Source organism: Rutilus rutilus (genome assembly GCF_951802725.1).
Source record: "Rutilus rutilus genome assembly, chromosome: 11".
NCBI classification, from domain to species: domain Eukaryota; kingdom Metazoa; phylum Chordata; class Actinopteri; order Cypriniformes; family Leuciscidae; genus Rutilus; species Rutilus rutilus.
The window spans coordinates 40,982,739-41,009,681 of record NC_140216.1 but is presented as its reverse complement, the minus strand read 5'-3'; the positions used below and the strand labels follow the sequence as shown (position 1 = coordinate 41,009,681).

At 39.6% G+C, this 26,943-nt stretch overlaps 2 protein-coding genes across 3 annotated transcripts; both read left to right on the top strand.

Annotated features, from left to right (window-relative positions):
* The first annotated feature begins 875 nt into the window (after positions 1 to 875).
* Positions 876 to 10,306, top strand: LOC311300320 (uncharacterized protein). Of its 2 annotated transcripts, none has more exons than XM_084424558.1 (9): positions 876 to 996; positions 3,107 to 3,147; positions 3,462 to 3,749; positions 3,989 to 4,234; positions 4,327 to 4,398; positions 4,482 to 5,432; positions 6,161 to 6,345; positions 8,757 to 8,798; positions 9,827 to 10,306. In XM_084424558.1, the coding sequence occupies exons 1-6, from the start codon at positions 956 to 958 to the stop codon at positions 4,616 to 4,618; spliced, it is 825 nt and encodes a 274-aa protein (XP_084280684.1). In that variant the 5' UTR covers positions 876 to 955; the 3' UTR covers positions 4,619 to 5,432; positions 6,161 to 6,345; positions 8,757 to 8,798; positions 9,827 to 10,306. The 2 variants fall into 2 exon arrangements, with proteins under 2 accessions (XP_084280684.1, XP_084280683.1); XM_084424557.1 differs by having other exon boundaries at positions 3,459 to 3,749.
* A 1,763-nt stretch (positions 10,307 to 12,069) lies between these two features.
* On the top strand, positions 12,070 to 25,333 carry LOC311300323 (uncharacterized protein). Its single transcript, XM_084424562.1, has 6 exons — positions 12,070 to 12,290; positions 17,800 to 17,843; positions 18,135 to 18,422; positions 18,662 to 18,913; positions 19,003 to 19,074; positions 24,152 to 25,333. Coding segments are annotated over exons 1-6 (810 nt in total). The 5' UTR covers positions 12,070 to 12,288; the 3' UTR covers positions 24,304 to 25,333.
* The last annotated feature ends 1,610 nt before the right edge of the window (positions 25,334 to 26,943 follow it).

Below are 26,943 nucleotides of genomic sequence, written 5' to 3'. Positions count from 1 at the left end.
GACATAATAAATTGTTTAATTTGATTATTCTAACTGACTTTGACATTATTTTCATTAGGAGTTAAAAGGAATAGTCAAACATTCGCTCACATTTAATGATGCACAGATATCATTAAAACCTTTTCATTTATGGAGTCAGATGAAATAACGAGAAAATAAATATTCTAATGTATTGCATTTAATAAAAAAATACTTTGCCTCGAGAAAAGGACAGTAACACGTGAAGACCTTCAGCGCTGGTCGGATGCCTCCATTGGGCCGATCGAGCGCGAGCTTACAAGACTAAAGTATAATTTGAGTATAATTAAGTATAATTAAACGACACAGCTTAATGCTCATTGGTTTAAATAACCGTGATGTATTGTTCTCTTTTAAAACTCTGATATCATGTTTTATGTGTATGTGTGAATATTCCCAAACTATCTGACAGTGCGATCTCTATGGGTTATGCATTGTAATTTTTATTTAAAAAGAAAATGCACATGTCTGTATTAAAGAAAAAACAGTTTGATAAACATGTATTTGGAATGGAATTAAGTAAGTACTTTGGGTGTCTTGTTCATTATATTTATTTTCATATAAAAGCAACAGAACTTAAATCACATCCAGTTTATTAGCAACACTGTGCACGAGCGTGAATCCCGCGATATCCATCTTTGATCTCGCAGGTGTGAGATCCACTGCGAGAAGAGAGATCTGTCCGGCTTGCCTGCGCTTCATCACTCCTCCTCCTCACTGCATAACTCTCGACTACAGTTCAGGCGAGGCGCATCTCAAACAAGCCTTTAAAAATACAGCCAATGAAGCTGAGAGGGAGGAACCCTGAGAGACTTCATCAACTGAGGCACTTCTTCCTGAGTGTCTTCCTCTGTTACTGAAGTCAACAACTTCTTCCTCTGTTACTGAAGTCAACAACTTCTTCCTCTGTTACTGATCCGCGAACTGTGTGATTTTGATGAACCTGAACATTAGACCCACGCAGAATTATGCTACCATGTAAGTTTTCATATTTTTAAATATAGGCTAACGCCAACTTGTGAGTTTTTATGTTCTTATACCAAGTTTTGTCTGTTTGTGGAAAACTAAACCTGCTATTGATATTAAAGAGAGTCGGTGTCTGTGCTGAACTTTTTCCAGATACAATGATGACAATGATATGATTATGTTTTATAAGTTGGCAATAGTTTACCAAAGGCTGCTCTGTCTCTCTGCACTGTAGAGATCAGTGTGTTTTGTCCACTGCGAAGGAAAGCTCGTTTTGAGGAAAATTAAAGAGGTGTTATTTTAGTAGAACAACGAGTTTTAGCTCACGAGTTATTGACCTGGGAAGTCCGAATCTGTGACTTTATTGTCAACTTTCCTCAACTCTGGCTCAGACACACTGGCTGAATCCGAGATGAGTGAGCGAGTCCGGACAGCAGTTGAGCCACACACACACACGTGTACGTTATTGCAGTGTAATGTGGGATTAAATGAGTGCACTCCGTCCACTATGGTTTCGGACACCACTACAAATATCTGTAACCTCATACAGTTGTTGACAGAGCAGCCAGGGCGCATATTGCGCGCATGCGTACTTTCGCTAAACATGATGAAATACTTCGCATGTGTTGCTCACTTCAGCTTTAGGTCCAAAGAGGTGGAGCTGGACGTCATTTGGCTCTGGTATATTTATAAAGAAATAGTTTTGTGAAGGTGATGTTACGTGACTAACCCATGAATATTTCCTTACAGCAGGAACTAACTAATTTGAGTTATAACGATAACAAGACTGTTAAAAGTATAAACCAGGAAATGTGTCGGAGCTGTTGTTGGTTGATTTACAGTGTTGATATTGGTTTCCGAAAGCGGTGCAAACATAAATATTAAAAAGTTTTCCAGACAAGCTCCAGTGTGTGCAACTGAGAATTGTTCACGTCATCAGCACGTTTAATTGATTATTTCATCAAGGTAATAATAGTTTCAGCGTCGCGTTGACTTATGTCTAAACTACAACTGTTTACCTTTAAGTAGCCTAACATTTTTTTATTATTATTATGCACGGGTTTTTTTTTTTTTTTTTTTTTTTGCAGTTGTACGAAATACATGTTAGTTTTATTTAGCAGTGTCCTGTAGTGATGGGAGAAACGAAGCTTTTCAAAGCTTTGAACCAATTGGTTTACAAAACGATTCACTGTTTCGCTGGCGACTCCTGCTGGTCAAACAGTGTAAAGCAACAAACTCAGACCAAACATGCAGAAAAAAACACCTTTTACAAACACATTGCAAAGTAAAATATCAAATTCTATTAACTTATCATCTAATACGATTAAAAATGTCTGTATAATACAGTATGTGTTCTTCTATTAATGTTCATGGCTTGTTTTGTTTGTTCCATGGCTCAGATAAACAGGCCAAAAGAGACTATTAACTACTATTATTCCTTTTAATTATACTAATGTCTAATTACACCGTCTACAGATTAATAAAACTGATCGATCAGGTAAAAACCATAGACACTTGTATGCTTCGCCAATGAGGACGAATTCAGTGAATCCGCATGATACACACACACACACACACACACACATGCACACACACACACACACACACACACACACACACACACACACACACACACACTGTAACGCAAAGTTGGGATGTGGCCCAGAAAGAAAACAACAATAACGTTAACGTTGGGTGTCGGAGGAAAAGATGCACGAGAAACGAGAGATGGCGTATTTTCCCCGTGTTTAATACAATTCCTTAAACGTCACACTCGTCCGCATACACGGGGATCGAGTGAGAAAAAGTAAGTTATACAAACAAACATCCAACTCTGGTCACAAAATATAAAAGGAAATAAAAGAAAGAGTGAGTAGCGGTAGAGCGGTTATCTCCTCTCATCACCCGTCAAATCTACAACTGACACTCTACGCACATGCGCAGTTCGAACACACACACACCCATTGTGCTTTCTATGATAGGAGAAATGAAGATAAAAAGATTAGTTTGATATTTTTTAATGATGTAAGATCCACATGTGGATGAACATCCTTAACTAAAATGAAAGTGAGTGTATAATGTGTGTATCTATCACATAACAAACCTTCTGTTTTCTCCTCAGGATGAATCTCCTTCTTCTGCTGTGCTTTATCAGTTATAGTGGTCAGTGTCATTTATGTTATTTAGTTTTTTAGTTCAAGCTAAAGTTATTCTAGTGGATTGTTTTTCTGTTGTGTCTCTCAGCTCATCTCTAGGTTTATACTGTCATCAACATTTGAAACGTGTGTAATGTGGCACTTCTAATATTGTTGGCCACTAGTTGCCTTCATTTATTTATTCATTTATTTATTTTAATCCATTTTATTAAATTAACTCTACTAGAATATTTAAGATAATATTGATTACAGAAAATAGACAACATTTATTTTCCAGTATTGCTAGTGTGTATTGAGTGAATATTGCTGTGTGTATAGCAGGATCCTCCACTAAAGCTGTGTCAGGAATAAAGGGAGGAAACGTCACTCTATCATGTGGATCTGAGGACAGAGAGATTGTGGAGATCAGATTAAAGAGTGTGTTAAAAAACATCTGTGTGTGTGAGAAGAGAAACTGCAGTGGTCGAGTGTTTAAAGAAGGATCATGTGACGTCGTCATCAAGGATCTGATCTACAGTGACGCTGGGAAACACTTTATACATGTTTATTACAGTAATGATCAGACAGAAGTGAAGCGACAGATCCTGGAGTATCATCTTCATATTCATGGTAAAGTCAAAACTGATCAAACCATCATCATGTGTTTCTGGATCTCCTCTAATAGTGTTGGTATTGTGTGCAGGACTAGAAACAGCACAAACACTGAAGCGGACAAGCTTAATATTCAGAGTGGATTGGGGTTTTCCAGTGTTTACATCTGTTCCCTCAATCCTATATGTGATTATGGTCTTGATTAAATGACACTATTATAATAATGATTAATGCTGAATGTGTGTGTTCCTCCTCAGATGAGATCTCTGTGAAGAAAGGAGAGGATCTGAAGTTGGATGTTCTTTTATACAACGCTGATAAAGTGGAGAGAAACTCTAGTGAAGGCTGGACAGAGGTGTGGACGAGAGGTCACGGGGTCAACAGTGATCGACTGACCGTCAGTGACGAGACTCTGATCATTAATGAGTTTACAGTCACTGACACTGGAACATACAGAGTTCTGGATCATGAAGGAGAAACCTTGATCACAGTCTCAGTCACAGGTGAGAGAACATCAGTGGATGAGGAGAGATATTATGTTTAATCAGTAAATTAATCCTAAACTGCACGACTAACCTTTCAATATTCTGAACAGAATCTGTTCTAGACTGGAAGGGAAATCTGATCGACACAGATAAAGACAAAACTGATGACACTGAACATCGAAGTGAGTAAAACATGAGGCATTCTTAATCAAAATTCTTAAATGGTGAAAAAAAACAAAAACAATCTCTTTCCTTCCACCTGTAGTTTATTGGATGTTGCTGGTTGGACTGATTGTGGCTCTGCTGGTTCTGCTGGTTCTGACTGGTGTCGTGATACACAGACGTCTCCACAGAGATTACTCGAGGGGGAAAGCACTGAGTTCAGGGATCCAGAAGTGTTGAGGGCAATAGCCGTGTTTCCACCGTCACTTCCGGATCCTGACCGGGCCTCGTCTGGGCCAACGGACTGGGTTTCTGGACCGTCGATCATCTCAGTTCACAGCGGCTTGAGGAGTGGTCATGACCAGAGGAGTTTATCTGAGTCTGGAGACGACAGCGGCGGATGAGTCCATGTACCAGTAACATCAGCATTAAAGGGTTTTGTGTCTGTTCCTTTAAATGCAAATGAGCTGCTGCTCCCGGCACAGAGGGCGGAGCCTCAACAGCTTGCACTCACACACACTGCACTGAATATTTCAAAAATGTTTAGCCTTTTATGTTCAAACCGGAGTCAGACAATGATGGAGAGACTCAAGAAGAAGTGACAACATGTAGAAGCAACAGGACATTTCTGAATGGTTAGTTGATGAATTTATGCAGCTGATGTGTAGTTATCTTCTAGTCATTGATTAGCATATTCTGTCTTGATAATCTATAAATCGTGTTCAGAGGCGGGGTTTATGTACATTTTAGGGTTGGTGATGTCACTAACCCGGGAGGAATGTCATGTAGTCTCTACCAGCCATTTATTCGCCTTTTTCACACGCAACTGGAAACTACGTCACGTCGGGTAACCGGATTTCCACCAGAGCTGAAACTACAGTGTTTTCATATAGAGTGAACATGGAGCGTTACTTCACAACTTCTCTCTCGACACTCCCACGACTCAGATTTGAGGATGTTGACAGAATTGTTGGACGGCACTCCACAGTTAAAGAAGCAAGGCTGAGCAAGGGCTATACATACTTCGTTGAGGAATTTATTCACAATTATTAAGGTAAGTTGACAACTATTAATTATTAGTTTATTATTATTATTAGTTGATAACTAGCTCTACTATAAGAGCTAGGTGTTATCGGTCTATGAGGAAAACCTCCCCACACTCTTGAGGTTATATGTAATATGCTTATATGAGTTAGTCAGATCGTTCTGATATCAAGTTACTGCGGTTGCAGATTTTTATTTCCCTTTATTTTAGTTTCACCTATCTTAAGGTTTTCTTTGTTGGTTTTTAGTTATGCCTCTTTCATTGCTTCTGCGGTTGCGGACTACAGCTGTATTTCTGGCTTTTGCTGCTGTTTGCAGCTTTCTATTAACAGCACTTAAAGGGATAGTTCACTTCAAAATGAAAATTCTGTCATCATATTCTTACCCTCAAGTTGTCTCAAACCTGTATGAATTTCTTTCTTCTGCTGAACACAAAGGAAGATATTTTGAAGAATGTCAAGAACCAAACAGTTTACTGGTCCCATTGACTTCCATAGTATTGTTTCTTTCCTATTATGGAAGTCAATGGGAATTAAGACATAATTGAAATGTCTTTCTCAGGGTAAATGATATCAAGACAGGAGCCTTAGTTGGTGTTGACAAATATGGCAACAAATACTATGAGGACAACCGAAACTTTTTCGGTGTTAATTTATATTTTGAAGTGAACTATCGCTTTAATGTAGCTCACAGCATAACATTACAATTCATTAGCTAAACTATTATCTTCTCAAACAGGTGTCATTGGAGACAGAAGAGGTTGTTTGTATTTCTGCCTATGTGTGCAGCTGGTAAAGGGTTGTGCAACCATATGACAGCACTTGTGTATCAGACGGTCCTCTATGTGCAGCTGAATTTACAGTCTGTCCCACCACCACTGTCCTGCACGAGTGAGCCACAGAGACGGCATCGTCCAAGAACAGGCATGTATTCTTTCTTTTCTGCAATTGGTAAGAACACTATAGTATCAACTCAAACAAACAAGTACATGTTAACATCAAAGCATTATGAGAGTGCAGATTAAGTAACAAAGGTATAAATGGACATCACCCAAGATTAATACAATCTGTTAACTGTTATTACGTATTTTTCGGACTATAAGTCGCTGCGGAGTATAAGTCGCATCAGTCAAAAAATGCGTCATGAAGAGGAAAAAAACATATATAACTCGCACTGGACTATAAGTCGCATTTATTTAGAAATTTATTTCACAAAATCCAAGACCAAGAACAGACATTTAATCAGGAAAGGCAAGTTTTCCTTGATTTACCAACGCTTGAAGTAAAAAGATGACTGAAAAATAGTAGGCTAGTATTTAATTAAATGCATTTATTATGAAATTACTACATTTTCATGTCAATCTGGTCAATCTGTATTCATTTTGACCACAAACCGTGTGCTGTCACTTTAATTCAGCGCGTGCAGCACAGCAAAAATAGACTCGGTGCGGAAACGATTGCTGTATACAACAAGTGCAGCTGGAACGGATCGACGGACTGCAACCGCGTGCAGTGTGAAAGCTCTGACCTGTTAAAAAATACGCACTGCAAACGAAGTATGTGTGAAATGGGCGTTAATGTGTTGCGTAAACATACTGGACACCTATTCAGCCTGTTGTTCTGTGTGCTACTGTGTAGTTGAATAACTACAATTTACTTCAACAAGGCGACATAATGAACAACACTCTCATTCGTGGAGGTGGAAAAACAAGTTCTTTGTGACATGCAAGATTTACTGTATAAAGATTTAAATTATGCAAAAGAAAATGCATTGAATAATAGTTTGCTTAAATTGTGTTTAAACGTGAATACGTCTATTAAACAGTATACGTATAAAGAGAATCGAAATGCGATTTTTTTTTTTTTTTTTTTTTTTTTTTTTTTTTAAATAAAATTTGCTGATAACTTCTGGATTTGAAATACAGTGTGTTTGGGGTTACAGCCGCGGATCAGTTACGCACTGCAAACGCAGCTTATGTGAAAGCACTTTAGCGCGTGCTGCTCCTGCACAGCATATGCACCGCAACACGCACCGCACACGCACTGCACACAGAGTATGTGTGAAACGGGCGTAACAGTTATTCAGCTAAAGAACATATACCTGGGAGGCTGAATAAGCTAAATTAACATAAGCCAGCGAGTCCAACAAGCAAGTTACCAGTAAACAAGTTCACCAAGCTCCCGCGATCTCATCCACATCATTTTCTTCGTCATTGGTGTTGCTTCTGAACAACTCCGCCAACTAGAGCGCCCTCTCGCGGCCGTAGACGGTAATGTTTTCTCTTGGTTCATCTCAGTCTGAATTAATTTTGATATATAAGTCGCACCTGACTATAAGTCGCAGGACCAGCCAAACTATGAAAAAAAGTGCGACTTATAGTCTGGAAAATACGGTACTCATTATTACATGGCTTGGTTGAATTCTAATGTAGAATGCTAAGTATAACACACCGTTGCCATGATAAACAGAGCGTTGCTATGGACACGCAGGATTCTAAATGTAGAGACGGAACGGACTATTTTCTTTAGCGGAAGCAATACAGTCGTTTTTAAATCAATAAACTCCTTTTTAAATCAATATTTTGTGTCAAATTATTGATTTATTTGGTGGGTAGCCATGTAATAAGCGGGATAATGTAGAGCGAGGCGGTTGTTATAGCGAATACAACCCCTTCAGGATTCAAGACCCCTCCGCGAGGCCTGTCGGGGTTGTATTCGCTATAACAACCGCCTCGCTCTACATTATCCCGCTTATTACATGGCTACCCACCAAATAAATCAATATATGTATATATATTTATCATATGGTAATAAAATATGAGCAGAACTGGTTTTGTCCGTCCTTCTGTTAGACTGTCTCACACATGAATTATGTTGAATATCTGTCAGCTGTTAAATTTAACTACATTAGATTATACCAGTTTAGCTCAACCAATCACCAAGCAGTGCTTCATTTTGTTCAGTCTGTGTGTAAAAAGAGCATTAGCAATTAAAGAAAACACACTTCAGCAAAACATGATCAGCTCAAAGTGTCCCAATCATTTTTGGTCCCAAATTTGTATACATTTTACTGGTAGTCTCTGTACGAAGAATTGTTGGGTATAATATGTCACAGTTTACTTTATTTTGCTCTCCTCACTTACATAACTGAACTATAGTGTCCTGCACACACTAGTGAAGAAATATCAAAAATTATATCTGGTGTCTGAATATTTTTTGGTTTGACTGTATCATTTGAGTGAACTATTCCTTTAAGTGACTATATATTAAATGATAGTCTAAATCTGTAGCCTATACACTAAACTAGCGATTGCTTTGCTCTCTCTCTGCTCCAGTTTCCACAGACTGTGATCCAGACGCCGTATCAGACAACCGCAGTGAGTCAACTCCATAATGAAGGCTTGATTCTTCAGCTGAACGCCATCATTTTATATTCATTTAAAGAAAATAATTCTGGCTGCATTTAAAACTCTTCTTTATAATCTAAGTGACGATGACTGTGTTGTTTACATGCACCCTCATAATGCATTATTGCAATTAAAGTTTACATCGTGATAACACCATACTTTGATCAAATGAATGCAGTATGGCTCATAATTGTAGTAACCATAATCATAATCAAATGAATGCTGAATAAATAACAATAAAGAGGCCAGAAACGGAGTTGATGTTGACAGTGTTGCTCAGAGATATTTTCAGCTTCACCAGAAATCACTGCAGAAACTAAAGAACTGGCGAACAAATCAAAGTCTTCAGTGAAGAAACACTCTCACTGTCTGCAGTTCATCATCTGAGCTGTGAAATAACCACAACTAGCGGATAATCAGAAGAGGTTTGAGGCGCTCATGTAAACATGACATTAAAGTCCTCCTGTAGTCGATAACTTTATCCCTTAAAACTCATCTCTGATCAACAAAATTACATATTTAAATGTTTTTTACTTGAAAAAATAACTTATAATATCTTGAATGTAACTCGACACCCTTGCCTCATTTAGTATGCGCGGCTCTATGAATATGCAAATGAGCCCCGCCTCCACTCACTCACTCAGCTCAGAGATCCACTGGTTGACGATCACACGTTGATCTGATTGGTTACAAGGTAGTTTGTGACGTCAGAAACACCAGCGATTTCAAAGCGTGTTTTTGAGACTGTCTTTGGTTCACTGCAGTTTTAAGGAGGAAATACTCAGCAATGGTGTCGACTGATGAACTTACACATAAAGCGTATTAAAAACACCACATAGACACATAAACAACATTAAAAGCTGGATCTTCACCACAGATGGACTTTAAATCCTCACTCTGATTACTGGAGATGATCTGCATTATTGGTGCACATGTAAACACAGTCAGTGTTAGTGTTGAATGAGCAGGACTTGATGCGAGTTGTGTGTGTGTTCCAGATCCTGATGTGAATGTGTCTCACACACTCCTGGTTCTGCTGGCGTCTTTGCTTCTCCATCTTCTCCCACCGTGAGGAACTGAGATAACACACATTCACACACACACACACACACACACACACACACACACACACACACACACACACACCAGCTTCTAGTGCCAGACTAATCCTGCTCTTTTCCACTGGAACAAGTCAACGATGATGTCTTTATACACACATCATTACAACACATGATCATCTTTATACACACACAGCATTACATGATCATCTTAGCCCTCAGATCACCAGAACATTACCAAACTATCAGGATTATGACCAAAAGTGCATTAAACTGTTCTAGAGCATTCCTCTATAAACTACATGCTTTTGTATCAAATTTCATATTTTTATACTAAATTTGACCCTTACAAAGTAACACTGCCACTTTATAATGTTGTATATGCTGTACTGTATGTATATTTATAATAAATATTTATATATTTAATTGTTTTGTGCACTATTTATTTTACGGAAAGAAAGCTGTAAATTATACAGCGACTGCAACTCTTGCTGGACAATGATTTGCATTATAAATGGGTTTACAGAATAATAGTATTATAGTCATATTTCTTTATTCATTTGTTTACATTTTAATTATTATTTGATTAAATAAAATAAATACAAATATTAAGAATAATAATTGCCATAGATTAGATATTGGTTCTGCCTTTTATTAATGAAATAATCCACAGTTTCATGGCCTGTGCAAAATATATATGTGTGGTAAATGATGTCCAGTCACTGACAGGAGAGGGAAGATGATTGTTTCAGACATTTCATGGGTTCATTTCAGGGTTCAGATGCAAAAGCCTGTAAGTGCCATTGAAAAATTTATATTCTGAAATTTTACGTATATTTAAATTCAGTCATTTCACTTAAATGGCAATGAAAACGACCATTTAAGTGAAATTACAGAACTTAAATATACAAACTTGATAAAAATGATAATTCTAGAAGAAAATTTCATATGGCTCTTTGCAGTCGATATTTTCATTTAATAGGTATCAGTATCTATTCCATTATATACTAGTGCTCATTCTTTAAAAGTATCTTTATAAAGATACTACAGCTTATTAATTAGATACTAATTCTTATTTTATTATACACTAGTGCTCATTCAACTAGCCTATTTAATTATATTTATTATAATTAAAGTCATATTAAATATGTCTTGTGTTTTCATGCTAACCAATTATTAAGATAAGCTAACATATATATTATTATATATTAAGTATGCATTGCTAGTACTTATTTATTAACTACTATTGTTTTTTATTAAATACTACTACCTATTTAATAGATACAGTACTAGCTATTCATTAGGTACTAGTAATTATTTATTACACTCTAGTATCTTGTGTAACATTTCTTACTAGTCACGACAAGCTTTTTTTAAGGGGTTCAAGCGCATAGCTCTGAAACCCTAGCTTTTCTGGTGTGTTTATTGTCAAACTCATTTTTTTGTAATTATTATTAAAAAATTCCATTATTTTATATGAAAAGATGAATAATTGTATTTTATTGGCAACATATTTTAGTTTGTCTTGCATTTTTTTTATTAGATCAGAAAACATTTTAATCTGTTATGGTCATGTTAAAATGAACTATGGGGCATGTTGTCACATTTCACTTGCATTCTTTCAGGGTTAAATCTAGAAAAAAAATACACAGTATTAATGAAACAAAATCACATAATTGTACTAGTCATGTGGGAAATGAATGTGGTAAAAAATAAATACTCTGAACCCAAGTAGGTTTACACAAACTGAGAAAGTCAAAACACATTACAAGTAGGTTATATACCATCTAATAAATCTAATACCTAAATAAAAACAAGTAGGCTACCATCTAATAAATAAGAACAATCTAATGAATAAGTAGAACCTAATGTAATTGATACTTCGTATATAAAAATAGTAGTAGAATGAAAATAGAAACTAGTAGGCCTACGTTTTAGGATTAAATGTGAAAACGGTTTGCCTTTGCCATAAATGTTAAAGCGCTTGATACTGTTCCTTTAAACATACAGCCAATGAAATAGAGAGTTCTTTAACCTATCCTGAGACACATCAAACTTCAGCATTACTCCTCCCTGTCCACCGAGAGTTCTTTAACCTATCCTGAGACCTGAGACAGCGGTAACTCCTCCCCTCTTTAGTTCTGAAATCTTTCCTGAGACCTGAGACAGCGGTAACTTCCTCCCCTCTTTAGTTCTGATTCTGAAATCTTTCCTGAGACCTGAGACAGCGGTAACTTCCTCCCCTCTTTAGTTCTGAAATCTTTCCTGAGACCTGAGACAGCGGTAACTCCTCTCTTCCAGTCCGCCGCGTTGAGTTCTGAAACCTGTCCTGAGACACATCGCGAACTGTGCGAGTTTTGATGAAGCCTGGCTGAACGGAAGACCCATGCAGAACTTTTACCATGTAAGTTTTCATATTTTTAAATATAGGCCTAATGCCAGCTTGTGAGTTTTTATGTTCAATGGTTGTGTCTGTTTGTGGGAAACTAATGCGCATAAGGCGCAGATTTATGTTTCTGCCGGTCGGTGCCCAGCGCCCAAAACTCCATCGATGATGATAGCCTATATCTGATATCTGATTATCAGTAGCGGTTCAGTAAATAAAATAATAAAATATACCCATTTACAATAAGCACTTAACTCAGAGAGCAGAAGAGAGACTGTATATTTGAGAACGTCCAGTTTAGTGCGAGAGGGAATAATGCTCGTGCTCGTGCCTATCCTGGAGACAGGCCGTTTTAACATTAAGTGAAATAACATCTGACACACAGAAGCCAATGGCACATGTCACTATACTTATTGGCACTTCATTGGCATGTGCCAGACTGTGGATAGTGGCATGTGTCACTCACTGACATTATCGCGACACACTGACACTGACACGACACCTGACTGACACCCGCCGTGTTGTTACACCTCCAGTAGTGACTGATGAATCGAGCACCTATACTGACGTAATTGTGACACAAAACCCTATGTAATTTTTTTTTTCTATTCACCTGAGTTGAACATTTTATGACCGTAATGAAGTCTCGCTTACTGAAATCACGTGACTCTGGCAGTTTGATACGCGCTCCGAATCATAGTAACGTTAGCTCGAAACAAAAGATTCGTAAAGGTTTCGAAGCTTCATGATGCAGTGTTTCAGAATCGCCCGCCTCTATGGTATATACATTTAAGCAATTACATTAGAAGTAACTGTAATTAAATTACAAAAAAATAAGAATAATCCATTGCATCTTACCATGGGTAGAAACAATATAAAACACCGTTACAAGAATTACAAGTTAATTCTACATAGTCTTCTACAGGTCTAAGAGTAGCCTAGTTAGCTCAGACAAATGCAGAGCTGTTGCGCAGGAGAGACTGTTTCACGGCAGATGCTCCGATTGCTGATGCTCAGTCCAATGTTTCTTAATATCATCAGACTGGTCCTCGCACTCTTAAACAGGCTTTAAATCTCCCATCTTCCAGACGGAGCTCTTGGATCAGTTGGTGAAATTCTCCGTGGTTTTTACGTTTTTGAAGGATGGGGTGCACGTGCACCCAAACACTATTCGTTCTCTTCTCCGTAAATAAATCTTGTAGCAGAGTTACAGCAAGCGTTTATCGGTGGCGCGCGCAGTTCATCGTTGCATAGCAACAACAGACGCCACAGGAGCGCGCGCGCTTTGGAAAGGACAGATTTGTGTGACGTATGATAAATGACAGAAAGGGAAACCAATCAAGGTCTGAGTTTCACTTCCTCACAACACATGTAAAAGAGAAACATACTAGTATGTATTTTCATGCTTCTAGTGAGGTTACTTTTTACATTTTTTAGATATTAGTTTATATTCATTATACTAGTGCTCAGTCTTTAAAAGTATCTTTATTAAGATACTACGGATTATTAATTAGGTACTAGTTCTTATTTTATTAGATACTAGTGCTCATTCCAATAGTGACTAGTATTTAATTATTCTTGTTTAGAATTTTTTTTTTTTTTTTTTTTTTTGGTTACTAGTAACTTATTTGACTAAAGATATCCTGAACTTAACAGGTTCTAGTACTTTTACATTTTACATCTCTGCCCAGTATGCTAATACTCAAAGGGCCATCCTCATAAATATAAATACACACACTGTAAAGCAGTGTTTAGTATTCAGAAAGCTGAAACGTATTCTGAGTAGGGCTATCTAACAGCGAGAAGGGCTTTTATTTTGACACGACTCACATTCTCTTTTAATTTATTTAATTTAAAGTAATTATAAACACTCTCCAAAAAGGCTCAATCTTCTGTGGTGCATGTCCTGGGTATTGAGGTTGTTTGGCTGGTGTGCATTACTGGTTTCAAAGTTATATATATATATCTTTTTTTTTTTTTTTTTTTATGTAGGCCTACAGTATAAAGACTGTTTTGGTCACCAAAACACACACACGTTGTTGCTGTTACAAACAATTTCATTCCATATGTTAATTATATTACCATGTGAACTCTGATTGGATGGTTGAGAGGTTCTCATGTTTATGTAATGATGTGTTTAAAGATATCTCCACTTATTTATTAAATACTATTGTTTATCATTAGATACTTATACCTATTTAATTGATACAGTACTAGCTATTCATTAGGGACTAGTACTTATTTTTAGACTCTAGTATCTTTGTAACTCTAGTATCTTGTAACATTTCTTATCTTATAAGCCACAGCTGCTTTTTTAGGGGTTCAAGTGCATAGCTCTGAAACCGTATTGTAATTGTTAGGATTTTCAAAGATCAGTATTCTGCCCTAAAAGTGACCAGACAGACCTAACCGTAAAGCCTGGAACACACCAAGCCGAAGAACGCGCTTTCTAGCTGACAGTCGGCTGTAGTTCTCTCGTGTGTTCAAGTGCAGCTTTTTACCCCGACGCGAGGCGACAACACAGTCGGCTTTCATCAGCGATAGTTCGTCGGCGTCGGCTTTAGTGTGTTTCAGGCTTTAGATGTTTGGTGACATTTTCAGGTATTTTGGATTTTTTGAAAAACCTAATTCTGCGAACTAGTCCTAGGTTTTTTGCCAGTTAAGAAGCAAAACCAGTGCAGAGATCCTCTGGAGTCTGATTGTCGACATGTTGATTTGCGTGAAGATTTTACTAAAATGGCTCTTCACCCTTGACCGGTATATGAGATAATTTCACCACGTGTACACGCTCGATCTGTGGTCGTGTGAAGAAAGACGCACCACTTAGTGAACACAAATAAAATAAACAACAGTCAGTCCGATTGACTTGAAAACTGGTGTTTGGGCCCACATATCCATGATTGTCTATGAGGACATAGGTGTATCTCAGAAAACACTGCCGTCATCAGGGAAGTTTGAGCTCCAGCTATCAGACGGTTAACAGAGGCCGATGGAAATGAAACTCACTGGGCCCGTTTGACTCACGACCCCATTAGAGCCTGTGAGGGATTAGAAAGATATCAGGCACTGTGGACGCCATCGCATTATCTGGCATGTAAATGACCAGTAATGGCCACTAGAACTGCTGTCAATCAAAACTTTCCTTAAAAATTTCACAAACTAGTCCTAGGATTTTCACTCAACTTTGATAAAACCACGGCAGCACAATCCTCTGGACTCTCCTGGTCAAAAATTATTAAAACAATGTTGAACTTTGTCATTTTGTGTAGCTAACTAGGTCTTTTAGAAAGTTAAAGTTCTTCAGTAAAACAAACAGAAAACTCAAGTTATTACTTTTGGAAACAGAAATAAAGTTCTTAAGGTGAACGCTGACCATATAGGGGTCAAACAGCTAAAAAATCAAGCAGACTTGTAATTCTGGAATCAGACCTTGGTTTCAGTAGTATAAGAGCAATAACTAAATCAGTATATTACTATCTCGAAAATATTGCAATAATTAGACAAGACTTAGAGGAACTTGTTCATGCTTTAATCACAGGTGTATTACTGTATTACTGTAATGGACTTTCCAAAAACACCACGAGACAGTGTCAGCTCATACAGAACGCTGAGCAGAACCAGAACAAGAACACATCAACACATCACAGTCCTCAGGTCTGTACACTGACTTCAGTTACATTTAGGATTGATTTTAAAGTATTATAACTATTATAACTTATAAAGTATTATAAAGTTTACAATTAAATCACTCATTGGCCTAGGACCTCGATACACTGCAGATATGCTCACTGAATATGAACAGATCACTCAGATCATTAGGATCACAGAAATACCAAGGGCATTAGTCCATTTTTATTATCCTGTTATTTTATTTCTTAATTCGTAAAAAAAATAATGTAAAATAATCACAACAGATGCATAAAAATTATAATAAATGCAAAGAATTATAAAGTATTTAAAATGTATTTAGAATGTATTATGTAAAGCACTTTGATTAATAAACTTGCTTGTCAGTGACAATAGTTAATTGCTATTGAAATAAGTGCTAATATCTAATGAATAAGTAGCCTAAAACCTAATGGAATAGCTACTGCTGCTAGTCCTAGGCATATATAAAAATAAGTACCGTAGTAGCATATGAAAACATTTTAGGATTAAATGTTAATCGGTTTGCCATAAATGTTAAGGTGCTTACTATACGGCTCCTTTAAAAATACAGCCAATGAAACTGAAAGTAACAGGGAAAACTATGCTTCTAACTTAAGAAAGATGACGAAAGATTCTCCATAGTACACACACACACACCCTCATCTGTGTGACGTGATGAAGTCTGAACATTAGACCCATGCAGAACTAATTACCATGTAAGTTTTCATATTTCTATCGATAGCTTGTGTGTTTTTGTGTTCTTATACAGTAGTTTTGTCTGTTTGTGGGAAACTCAACCTGCTGATGTTCAGGAGAGTCAAAGTCTGCTGAATTTTCTCAGTGGATACGATTATGACAATGATTATTGTGGTTGATTTTTTATAGTGGGGTTATTAACATAATTGTTCAAATGTTTAAGCATGATTACTCTGATTAGTTGGTTGTAGGAAAAATAACTTCTAAAACTTGTTGCTTGTGTATATTTATAAAATATTAATTTATAAAAGCAAAGTTTAGTTTCCTACAATGGATTTTAAATATTCACCTCATCCATCGCTCTTTTTGTTTTCTTTCGTATAAAACATCCCGTTATTTCGGTCTGAGAAACCATTTCAGACAATTCAGTGCGTGAACTGCCCGAATGAATCAAACTGAATCGCGAACAATTTCTGACCTTTTGCAAACGCGTTTGACCGATTAGATTAAAAAGGTGATTAATTCGCGAATCCTCGACTTCGCTTTTTGTGGAGGTGATGTTACGTGACTAACCTATGAAGATTTTACTATACAGCATTAATAACTAACTAATTTCAGTTATAACTAATGATAAGACTGTTAAAAGTGTAAACCAGGGAATATGTCGGGGCTGTTGGTTGATTTACAGTGTTGATTTTGGCTTCCGAAAGAGGAGCAAACATGAATATTAAAAGTGAAGGGTCACAAAATGATTCACTGTCTGGAAGCGTTGAATCCCCACACGCTGGCGACTCCTGCTGGTCAAACAGTGAAACTGCAACAAACTCAGATCAAACATGCAGAAAAACAGCTTTTACAAAACGCATAGCAATTGTTTTATTGAAAGTAAAATCTATCAAATGCAGTTAACTAATCATCTAATAAGATTAAATATCAAGTGTCTGTATAATATGTGTTCTTCTATTAATGTTCAGGGAATCAGGGCTTGTTTTGTTTGTTCCATGGCTCAGAGTCACACACACGTCCATTGTTCTTTCTATGATGGGAGAAACAAAGATAAAAAAGATTATAGTTTGATATTTTTAATCATGTAAGATCCACATGTGGATGAACATCTTTAAAATGAAAGTGAGTGTATAATGTGTGTATCTGTCACATAACAAACCTTCTGTTTTCTCCTCAGGATGATTCTCCTTCTCCTTCTGTTGTGCTTTATCAGTTATAGCGGTCAGTGTCATTTATGTTATTATTATTATTTTTTAATTTATTCTAGTAGATTGTTTTTCTGTTGTGTGTCTCAGCTCATCTCTGTACTGTCATCAACATTTGAAACTTGTGTAATGTGGCACTTCTAATATTGTTGGCTACTTGTTGTCTTCATTTATTTATTTTAATCTAGTTTACTAAAATAACTAAATATATTTAAATAAAGAATATTTAAGATCATATTGATTTAAGACATTTATTTTCCAGTATTGCTAGTGTGTATTGAGTGAATATTGCTGTGTGTATTTGCAGGATCCTCCACTAAAGCTGTGTCAGGAATAAAGGGAGGAAACGTCACTCTATCATGTGGATCTGAGGACAGAGAGATTGTGGAGATCAGATTAATCAGTCGGTCTAAAATCATCCGTGTGTGTGAGAAGAGAAACTGCAGCGGTCGAGTGTTTAAAGAAGGATCATGTGACGTCGTCATCAAGGATCTGATCTACAGTGACGCTGGGAAATACATTTTATATGTTTATTACACTAATGATCAGACAGAAGTGAAGCGAGAGATCCTGCAGTATCATCTTCATATTCATGGTAAAGTCAAAACTGATCAAACCATCATCATGTGTTTCTGGATCTCCTCTAATAGTGTTGGTATTGTGTGCAGGACTAGAAACAGCAGAAACACTGAAGCGGACAAGCTTAATATTCAGAGTGGATTGGGGTTTTCCAGTGTTTACATCTGGTCCCCCAATCCTATATGTGATTATGGTCTTGATTAAATTACACTATTATAATTATGATTAATGATGAATGTCTGTGTTCCTCCTCAGATGCGATCTCTGTGAAGAAAGGAGAGTATCTGAAGTTGGATGTTCTGTTGATCAATGCTGATAAAGTGGAGAGAAACTCTAGTGAAGGCTGGACAGAGGTGTGGACGAGAGGCGACAGAGTCCTGAATGATCAACTGACTGTCAGTGATGGAAATCTGACCATTAATAGGTTTACCGTCAATGACACTGGAACATACCGAGTTCTGGACTCTAATAATGAAACCTTGATCACAGTCACAGTCTCAGTCACAGGTGAGAGAAGATCAGATGAGGAGAGATATTATGTTTAATCAGTAAATTAATCCTAAACTGCACGACTAACCTTTCAATATTCTGTACAGAATCTGTTCTAGACTGGAAGGGAAATCTGATCGAAACAGATGAAGACAAAACTGACGACACTGAACATCGAAGTGAGTAAAACATGAGGCATGAGAGCTTTGCAGGAGTTTGACTGTAACCTTGTTCCCTGAGAAAGCTACAGTCGATGCTGCGCTGCTCAGCGCATTGGGAACGTCTTTAATTGTGACCAGCGTTGAATATTGTGTGTAACACGTCGATAGAATTGACCCAGAGGTAATATAGCCTTGGTCGATGACGTCATCGGCGCGCACCCGCAACACAAGGCTATAAATAGATGAGCCACAGGTGCATCATCAGGATATTTTGTCTGAAGAGCAGTCCTGGGACATCTTCAGCACGGCAAATTAGCGCAGCATCTCGTTCCGCTTTCTCAGGGAACAAGGTTACAGTTAATTAACCCAGAACATTCCCTTTCGAAAGCTACAGTCGATGCTGTGCTGCTTAGCTCGTTGGGAATGAGAATACCCACACTGCCGTGCTTGAAAGTGTCTGGACCCCTACGGTTGTGCAGGTGTGCTCACAAGAACGCAAGAAGGCCTCAGACATTAGCTTGTGACATTGACTCAAGGACATGAGAGCCCGGAGTGGCATGAACATCCAAACTATAAATCTTATGAATGTGTGCGGAGAGGACCAACCTGCCGCATCACAAACCTGTTGTAAGGGGGCACTCCTTGCCAAAGCACTAGAGGAGGCGACCCCCCTGGTGGAGTGAGCCCTAAGACCTATAGGCGAAGCTTGACTGCGCGCCTCATAAGCAAGAGCAATAGCATCCCTGACCCAATGAGACATGGTCTGCTTGGTGGCAGCTGCTCCTCTGTTACGGCCCCCATAACAGATGAACAGTTGCTCTGACTTACGCCACTGGCTAGTGCGGTGGATGTAAGCCTGAAGAGCACGGACTGGACACTGGAGTCTGTGAGATCTCTCCTGCTCTGGCGTTGTGAACGGTGGAGGACAGAAGGCCTCGAGAGTGACCGGATGTACAGTTGAGAAAGGCACCTTAGGCAGGTAATCAGGATGAGGATGCAAAATCACTTTCACCATTCCTGGGGCAAAGTCTAAGCAGGATGGTGAGATAGACAGAGCCTGCATATCCCCAATTCTTTCCAAAGAAGTTATTGCCATGAGAAAAAACATTTTTAGAGTCAGAAGTTTGTCAGACGCTGATTTTAAAGGTTCAAAGGGGGTCTCAACTAGAGATGCGCGGTTTGCGGTTACAGCCACGGACTCCGCGGATAAACCGCGGATCGGGCGGATGACGTCACGAAAAATAATATTTTAATTAAATTCGGGCGGGCGGCGGGCGATTGAACCAATCAAATGAAAAATATATGTATACACCAATCAGCGGATGGCGGGCGGGTGTGGTTTTGAAAATTGGTCAAAAACGTTGGTGCGGATGGATGGCGGATGGATGATGAGTTTTGTGATGTGGTTGCGGATGAAATAATAGCCCATCCGCGCATCTCTAGTCTCAACCAAGCCCTCAAGGACTATAGATAAGTCCCATGATGGGATCTTGGTTCTTACTGGAGGCCTCAGTCGCCTGGCCCCTTGAATGAAGCGAGCGAGCAGAGGATGTCTCCCGAGTGGCGCCCCGTCAACCAAAGCCTGGCAAGCCGAAAGAGCGGCCACATAAACCCTGAGAGTGGCGGGGCCTGTGCCTGTTGATAACTTCTCCTGCATGAAGTCCAGAACTGAAGCAATCTGGCAGTTGACTGGATCTACAATGTGTACAACACACAACCTTTCAAAAACACCCCATTTACTGGCATAACTCTTTCTAGTGGAGGAAACCCTAGCACTTAGAATAGTCTCAATAACTATTGAAAGCCCAGTGTTTCTCAATTGGTACCCATCAGGGGCCAAACATGAAGATTCCACAGGTCGGGCCTGGGATGGAATATCGTTCCCTCCGCCTGAGACAGAAGGTCCCTCCTCTCCGGAATCGCCCATGGCGAGCCGTCGAGGAGAGATATTATCTCCGAGAACCACACTCTGTTCGGCCAACGTGGCGCTATCAGCAAGAGGCAAGACCCTTGTTAGCGAACTCTGGCTAGAACTCCCGGGAGCAGAGAAACTGGAGGAAACGCATACAGGCGCATTTTGGGCCAAGAAAAATCTGCCTCGCTATTCTGTTCAGATTGCGTGAGTGCAGACCTCCCTGGTGATTTATATAAGAGACTGCCGCTGTGTTGTCCACCCGCACTAGGACATGACAACCTCTCAACTGAAGGAGAAAATATTTCTCGAGGCAGTTGATGTGCCAATCGAGCTGATGACCCTCCCATTCCCCTTGAGCTGGACGGCCACATAAGACCGCTCCCCAGCCCATCAGGGAGGCGTCTGTCGTTAGCAGTCTGCAACGACACGGCGCCCCTACAGTGGGACCCGAGACGAGGAACCGGGGTCTGAGCCACAGAGATAGTGTACGAAGCCCGCGGTGCGTCACTTTTATTTGCCTTTGAGGATTGGCCCTTGGATGAAATCCTCTGGCTTTTAGCCACAACTGAAACAGTCTCATGTGCAACAGCCCCAGAGGAATCACCGTGGATGCTGAGGACATGAGCCCTAACATTTTTTTGGTACTGACGAACAGTGCAATCTTGACCTAGCCTGACTTTGCTCATGGTCTGCCGAATGGTCTCGATTCGAGCAGGAGACAGTTGTGCCCACATCGTGATCGAACCCCACACGATCCCGAGATAAGTCGTTCTCTGGGCAGGAGAAAGAACACTTTTCTTGGTGTTGAGTTTCAACCCTAGAGAAACTAGATGAGCTAACACGATGTCTCTGTGTTGGAGCGCCATCTCTTGCGATTGTGCTAGTATTAACCCATCGTCGATGTAATTCAAAATGCGAGTGCTGCATCCATGCATTTTGTGTATGTGCGGGGTGACAAGGCTAGGCCGAACGGAAGAAAATTGGTATGCTAGGCCAAAATTGGTATGCTTCGCCCCCGAAAGCTAAACTCAGGAACTTCCTGTGTTGTGGCAATATTTCTATGTGAAAATATGCGTCCTTCAGATCGATCGTGACGAACCAATCGTGATGTTGAATTTGCAACACGACCGTCTTGATGGTTAACATCTTGAACTTAAGTGCTTTGACTTTACATTTTAAGCCTCAAAGATCTAAAATTGGACGCACCCCCCCATCCTTCTTGGGAACCAGGAAGTATCTGCTGTAATAGCCCGACTCCCTCTCTGGAAGAGGAACATGTTCTATGGCCTCTTTGCTCAGAAGAGTTTGTAGCTCTTGTGACAGTACATGCATCGCCTCCGGTCTCACGGAAGTGGAGACCACGCCGTTGAAACGCAGAGGACGACGAATAAATTGGATTCTGTATCCTATCTGTATTGTGCTTAATACCCATGCAGAAATGCCTGGCAGAAGTTTCCACGCTGCCAGACTCTCTGAGAGTGGTATCAATTTTAACACTTCCTTTTGAGGGGATGTTAGATGTCCCGTGTCCTGAATGACACCCGGAAGCAACGGAGCATCTAACATTTCGCTGGAAACCGCTGCCCCCCCCCCCCGAAACACGAGAGGTGGCGGGGATGGAGAGGTTTTGTGAGGGTAACGGGAAGGGGCGAAAAGATCTTGAAAGCGCCCCGTCCTGCGGGGGGCTACCCCCACCAGACTGGGCGCCAGACCATCAGGACCTCCTCTTTCTATTAATAATAGTCCTGAGGTCTGGCTTGGGAGGTTGTTGAGCGTGACGAGCCTGTCCCCAATCCTTACGAGGGGGAGCACGGTCCGCCACGCTCTGCTTTTTTACCTCCCTGGCTTTTGAAGGACCGGGGCAGGGCTGGGTGGCCGATGGCCCCTCCCCTTGAGTGCGGTGTGGAAGGAACTGAACGATTCTTCATGTTTCTCCTCTTTGAATCTGGTAACGACAGTATTGACGGAGTCGCCAAACAGTCCAGAGGGAGAAATAGGGGAATCTAATAGAAACAGACAATCTTTTTCTTTGATACCCGTCAAATTAAGCCACAGGTGCCTCTCCGTGCTGACTAAAGCTGACATTGAACGGCCGATGGCACGGGCCGTTTGCTTGGTTGCACGGAGAGACAGATCTGTGACTCGACGAAGCTCAGAGAACGCTTCCTCGTCGATGGTACTGCCCGCACTCAAATCCTTCAACAGGTCAGCCTGGTACGCCTGTAACACTGTCATAGTGTGCAGCGCAGCACCAGCCTGATCTGCAGCTTGGTAAGCTTTACCCACGAGCGCTGATGTTGTTCTACATGCCTTTGTGTGGAGGATAGGTTTCTTTATCGAAGATGCTGATTCGGGCGAGAGATAGCTCTCGAGCGTCTCTTCAACTTGAGGCATCTCCGAATACCCCCCGCGACTTCGCACCCACGATAGTCGAAAAAGTCGAGGGCACAAAGACACGAGAAGTATATGGTTTACTCCATGACTTAGACAGCTCATCATGGAGGTCCTCGAAGAAGGGGAGAGACTGATGTTGTGGTCTCTCCCCCCTGCCACTGGACAGAAACCTATCCTCTAGCTTACTACGTTTGGGGGTCTCTTGTTATTGTAACCAGTCAAGCTGTAACCTGGCCACCGCGCGAGTAACCACCTCGAGCAATTCCTCAACAGATCTCTTTCACGAGAGGAACGCTCAGAGGTAGGCTGCTCGTGGTCCGAAGACCCAAGAGATATATCATCCCCCTCATGAACCGAAGAAGCACCTCCATGCGAGAGCCCCACGATGGTAATGCGGGTGCGGTCTGGAAATAGTTCAGACGAGAGCGCAGCATCTTCACTGTGAACAATTCACAATGCTCGCACTCGCCTTTCTCTAATGCCAGAACCGCATAATCTTCCCCCAAACAAACAAAACAGTAATTGTGTGTATCCAGCTCAGACATGGGACGGGAGCATGGAGGAACACAAAGCTTACTCTTTTGTTGATGACGTCATCGACCGAGGCTATATTACCTCCGGGTCAATTCTATTGACGTGTTACACACAATATTCACAGCTGGTTACGATTAAAGATGTTCCCAATGCGCTGAGCAGCGCAGCATCGACTGTAGCTTCGAAAGGGAACTTAAACTGGGAATTCAACACTTTGAAAAACTCTATTCCTACTTTCTCCTTCACCTGTAGATCACTGGATGCTGCTGGTTGGACTGACTGTGTTTCTGGTTCTGGTGGTTCTGACTGCTGTCGTGATACACAGACGTCGCCACAGAGATTACTCGAGGAGGGAAAGCACTGAGGGATCAGAAGAGAGTCTACCGAGTGTCTGTAGATCATGATTAAACTAGTGCTTTAGTGCTTTATTCCGGTTTCTAAACTGTCAAAAATCTTTTGTTGACTTAACTCATTATTTTCTGTTGTGTGCTTTCTGTTTTCTTTTTTTTAGTTAAACTAACTTATTCAGAAAAGTGTACCTGACATATTTGTAAAGGTTTACCTGACTATGGAGTTATGGAGTTAAATGAACTTTAGTTTGCACCAACAAAGTGGTGTTTTGAAAGTACCAAATTATGAATTACAACTCAAACATTAATTTGTAAAATAAATTTGATTTAAACAAAAATTGTAGGCAAATTAACGATCACTGATGCAATTTTCAATACAAAATTTATTACAATGAACTCCTAAAAGCACCAGAAAACTTCATCTCAATGCATGGAGTAATCTGTTACATAACATTAAACAAGATTAGCATAGAAACATCCTTTGTTCCAAAAGAAACCGTTACAAAGACCTATGAATTGGCTTAAATACCATTTTAATATCACTTAGTTATCAATTATTTATGCTCTCTAGCTTCTAAAATGCTTCTCTATCATCTCAGGACTTGTGTTGGACTTGGTCATTGATCTTGCCAAATGTTCTAGTTGTTCTTGAGTCCAGCAATATATGCTTTTTTCTGCTTCAAAACAAAACCATTTCCTTTAGAGGAATCCGTCAGCATATTTCTGCAATATATATTTAATTTTCAGTGCGTATGAACATGTGTGCTGCAGTCCATACCTCAGGAGTCTGTGTGATCCTGAATCTGCACTTACTATTAATGTAAAGCAGCCTTAAATATCCCATACATGATCTAGGAATTATTGTTTCTATTTAATCCATCAACTGATGACTGTGAATGTGTGTCTGTGTCAAACTGTGTCCGACAAACAGTGTTTGTGTGAGCAATTCATAAATGTATACTTTGTACAGTTTTCTATGCAAATATATATGTATATGTTGCTTTTGTGTATTTAACTGGTCGTCTGCACTGTTCTTTGTGAATCTGCAAGTCTGTGTTGTGAAAAAACTCAATTAAACCACTTTAAGAAACATTTTTGTTGGTATGTATTTTTGAATGAAAATACATATTTTAATATTTTGCTGTGTTCAGAAAATGTTTTTTTTTTTTTTTTAAATTATATATATATATATGTGTGTGTGTGTGTGTGTGTGTGTGTGTGTGTGTGTGTGTGTGTAAAAAATGACATATGAAGAGGATGTTTGAATAGATTACAACTTGCTAAAATTCTTGCGGAGCCGTATGTGGAACTAAACAGCCAGAAGAAGAACAACGCTTGATGGAGTTTCATGTCTTGTTATAATTTATAAGTCCTCATTAATTGACTGTATTTACTGGACTGTGTCTGCAAACTTATAAATCTACACACTTGCTGAATTCAGAAGCTCACACTAGCATGATGTTACTCTACTATTTCTGTCATAGAGAGATCCTGCAGAAGTGTAAGAGTTGAACACTATAGTCTGAGCTTCTGAATTCAGGAACTGTGTTATCAGCCGAGAGTCTCAGCAATCCAGACCAACATCTTCCAAAAGCTCAATCTGCATTAAAATAATAACCAGTAGAGGGAAATAAAGCTCAATCTGCATAAAGATAATAACCAGGAGAGGGAAATAAAGACACACTCTTTTGGCGCTTTTCCACTACACAGTACCAGCTCGCCTCGGCTCGGCTCTGTTTGGTTTTCCACTGTGTAAAAGTTGTACCTGTACCTGCTTCCAGGTACTTTTTTTCGTACCACCTCCGGCGAGGTTCTAAGCGAGCTGAGGCGAAACTAAAATGTGATGTGTTGTGAAAACACAGCAGACTGCTGATTGGTCAGAGAGAATCGTCACTATTCACTGCATCATCATTGCATTAACCAGACGGAGTATCCTGAATAAAAAAACAGCAAAAACAAAAACAAAAACATCCAAAAACAGCATACACTCGATTTCTTCCATTGTCCTGTGTGTGTGTGGGTAGCGGGTGTGTCTCGCGCGTCTCATGTAAAAGATTAAAGTTTCCCAGTGAAAAGGTATATTGAACAGAGGGCAGGGTTTTACTCTAGCGCTCCTCCTCTCCATCTCTCGCTCATTACAGACTAACGGTTTGAGGGGAGTGGTTAAGCGTTTCCCAAACCAAGCCGTCAAACATACGTCATCAGGGAAGGTCCTCCAATGCAGAGGGGAGGGGCATTTTCAGATTTTGATTAAAGATTACAAAGCCAAAAAAAATTTTTGTGTGGATTGACTTGCATGGATGAATTGTTCACCACAAAACTAACAATTTAGGCAAACAAAGTAAATATGGTCAATTTTGAATTCATGTGGACTTTAAGTCACGGCAGTTTCCTGCGGCGTCGCTAAGACGACGCGGTACTATTGTGGAGGTACTATCTGCAATGGAAACCGGAGCGAAATGCGAGCCGAGCCGAGTCGAGTTGAGCTGGTACTGGTAATGGAAAAGCGCCATTAGTGAGCTTCAGTGGCCACACCAAAGGGCTTCCGGTCACGAAGCAAAGCTTATCCCGTTGGCTGGTGGACCCAGGTGAAAAAAAAGTGTACTTTAGTGCACTAAAAATACACTTAAGTACAAGAAAGTACATTTGTAGTACATTCATATTTTTTGTGCTAAAAACAACTGTAAAAATAAT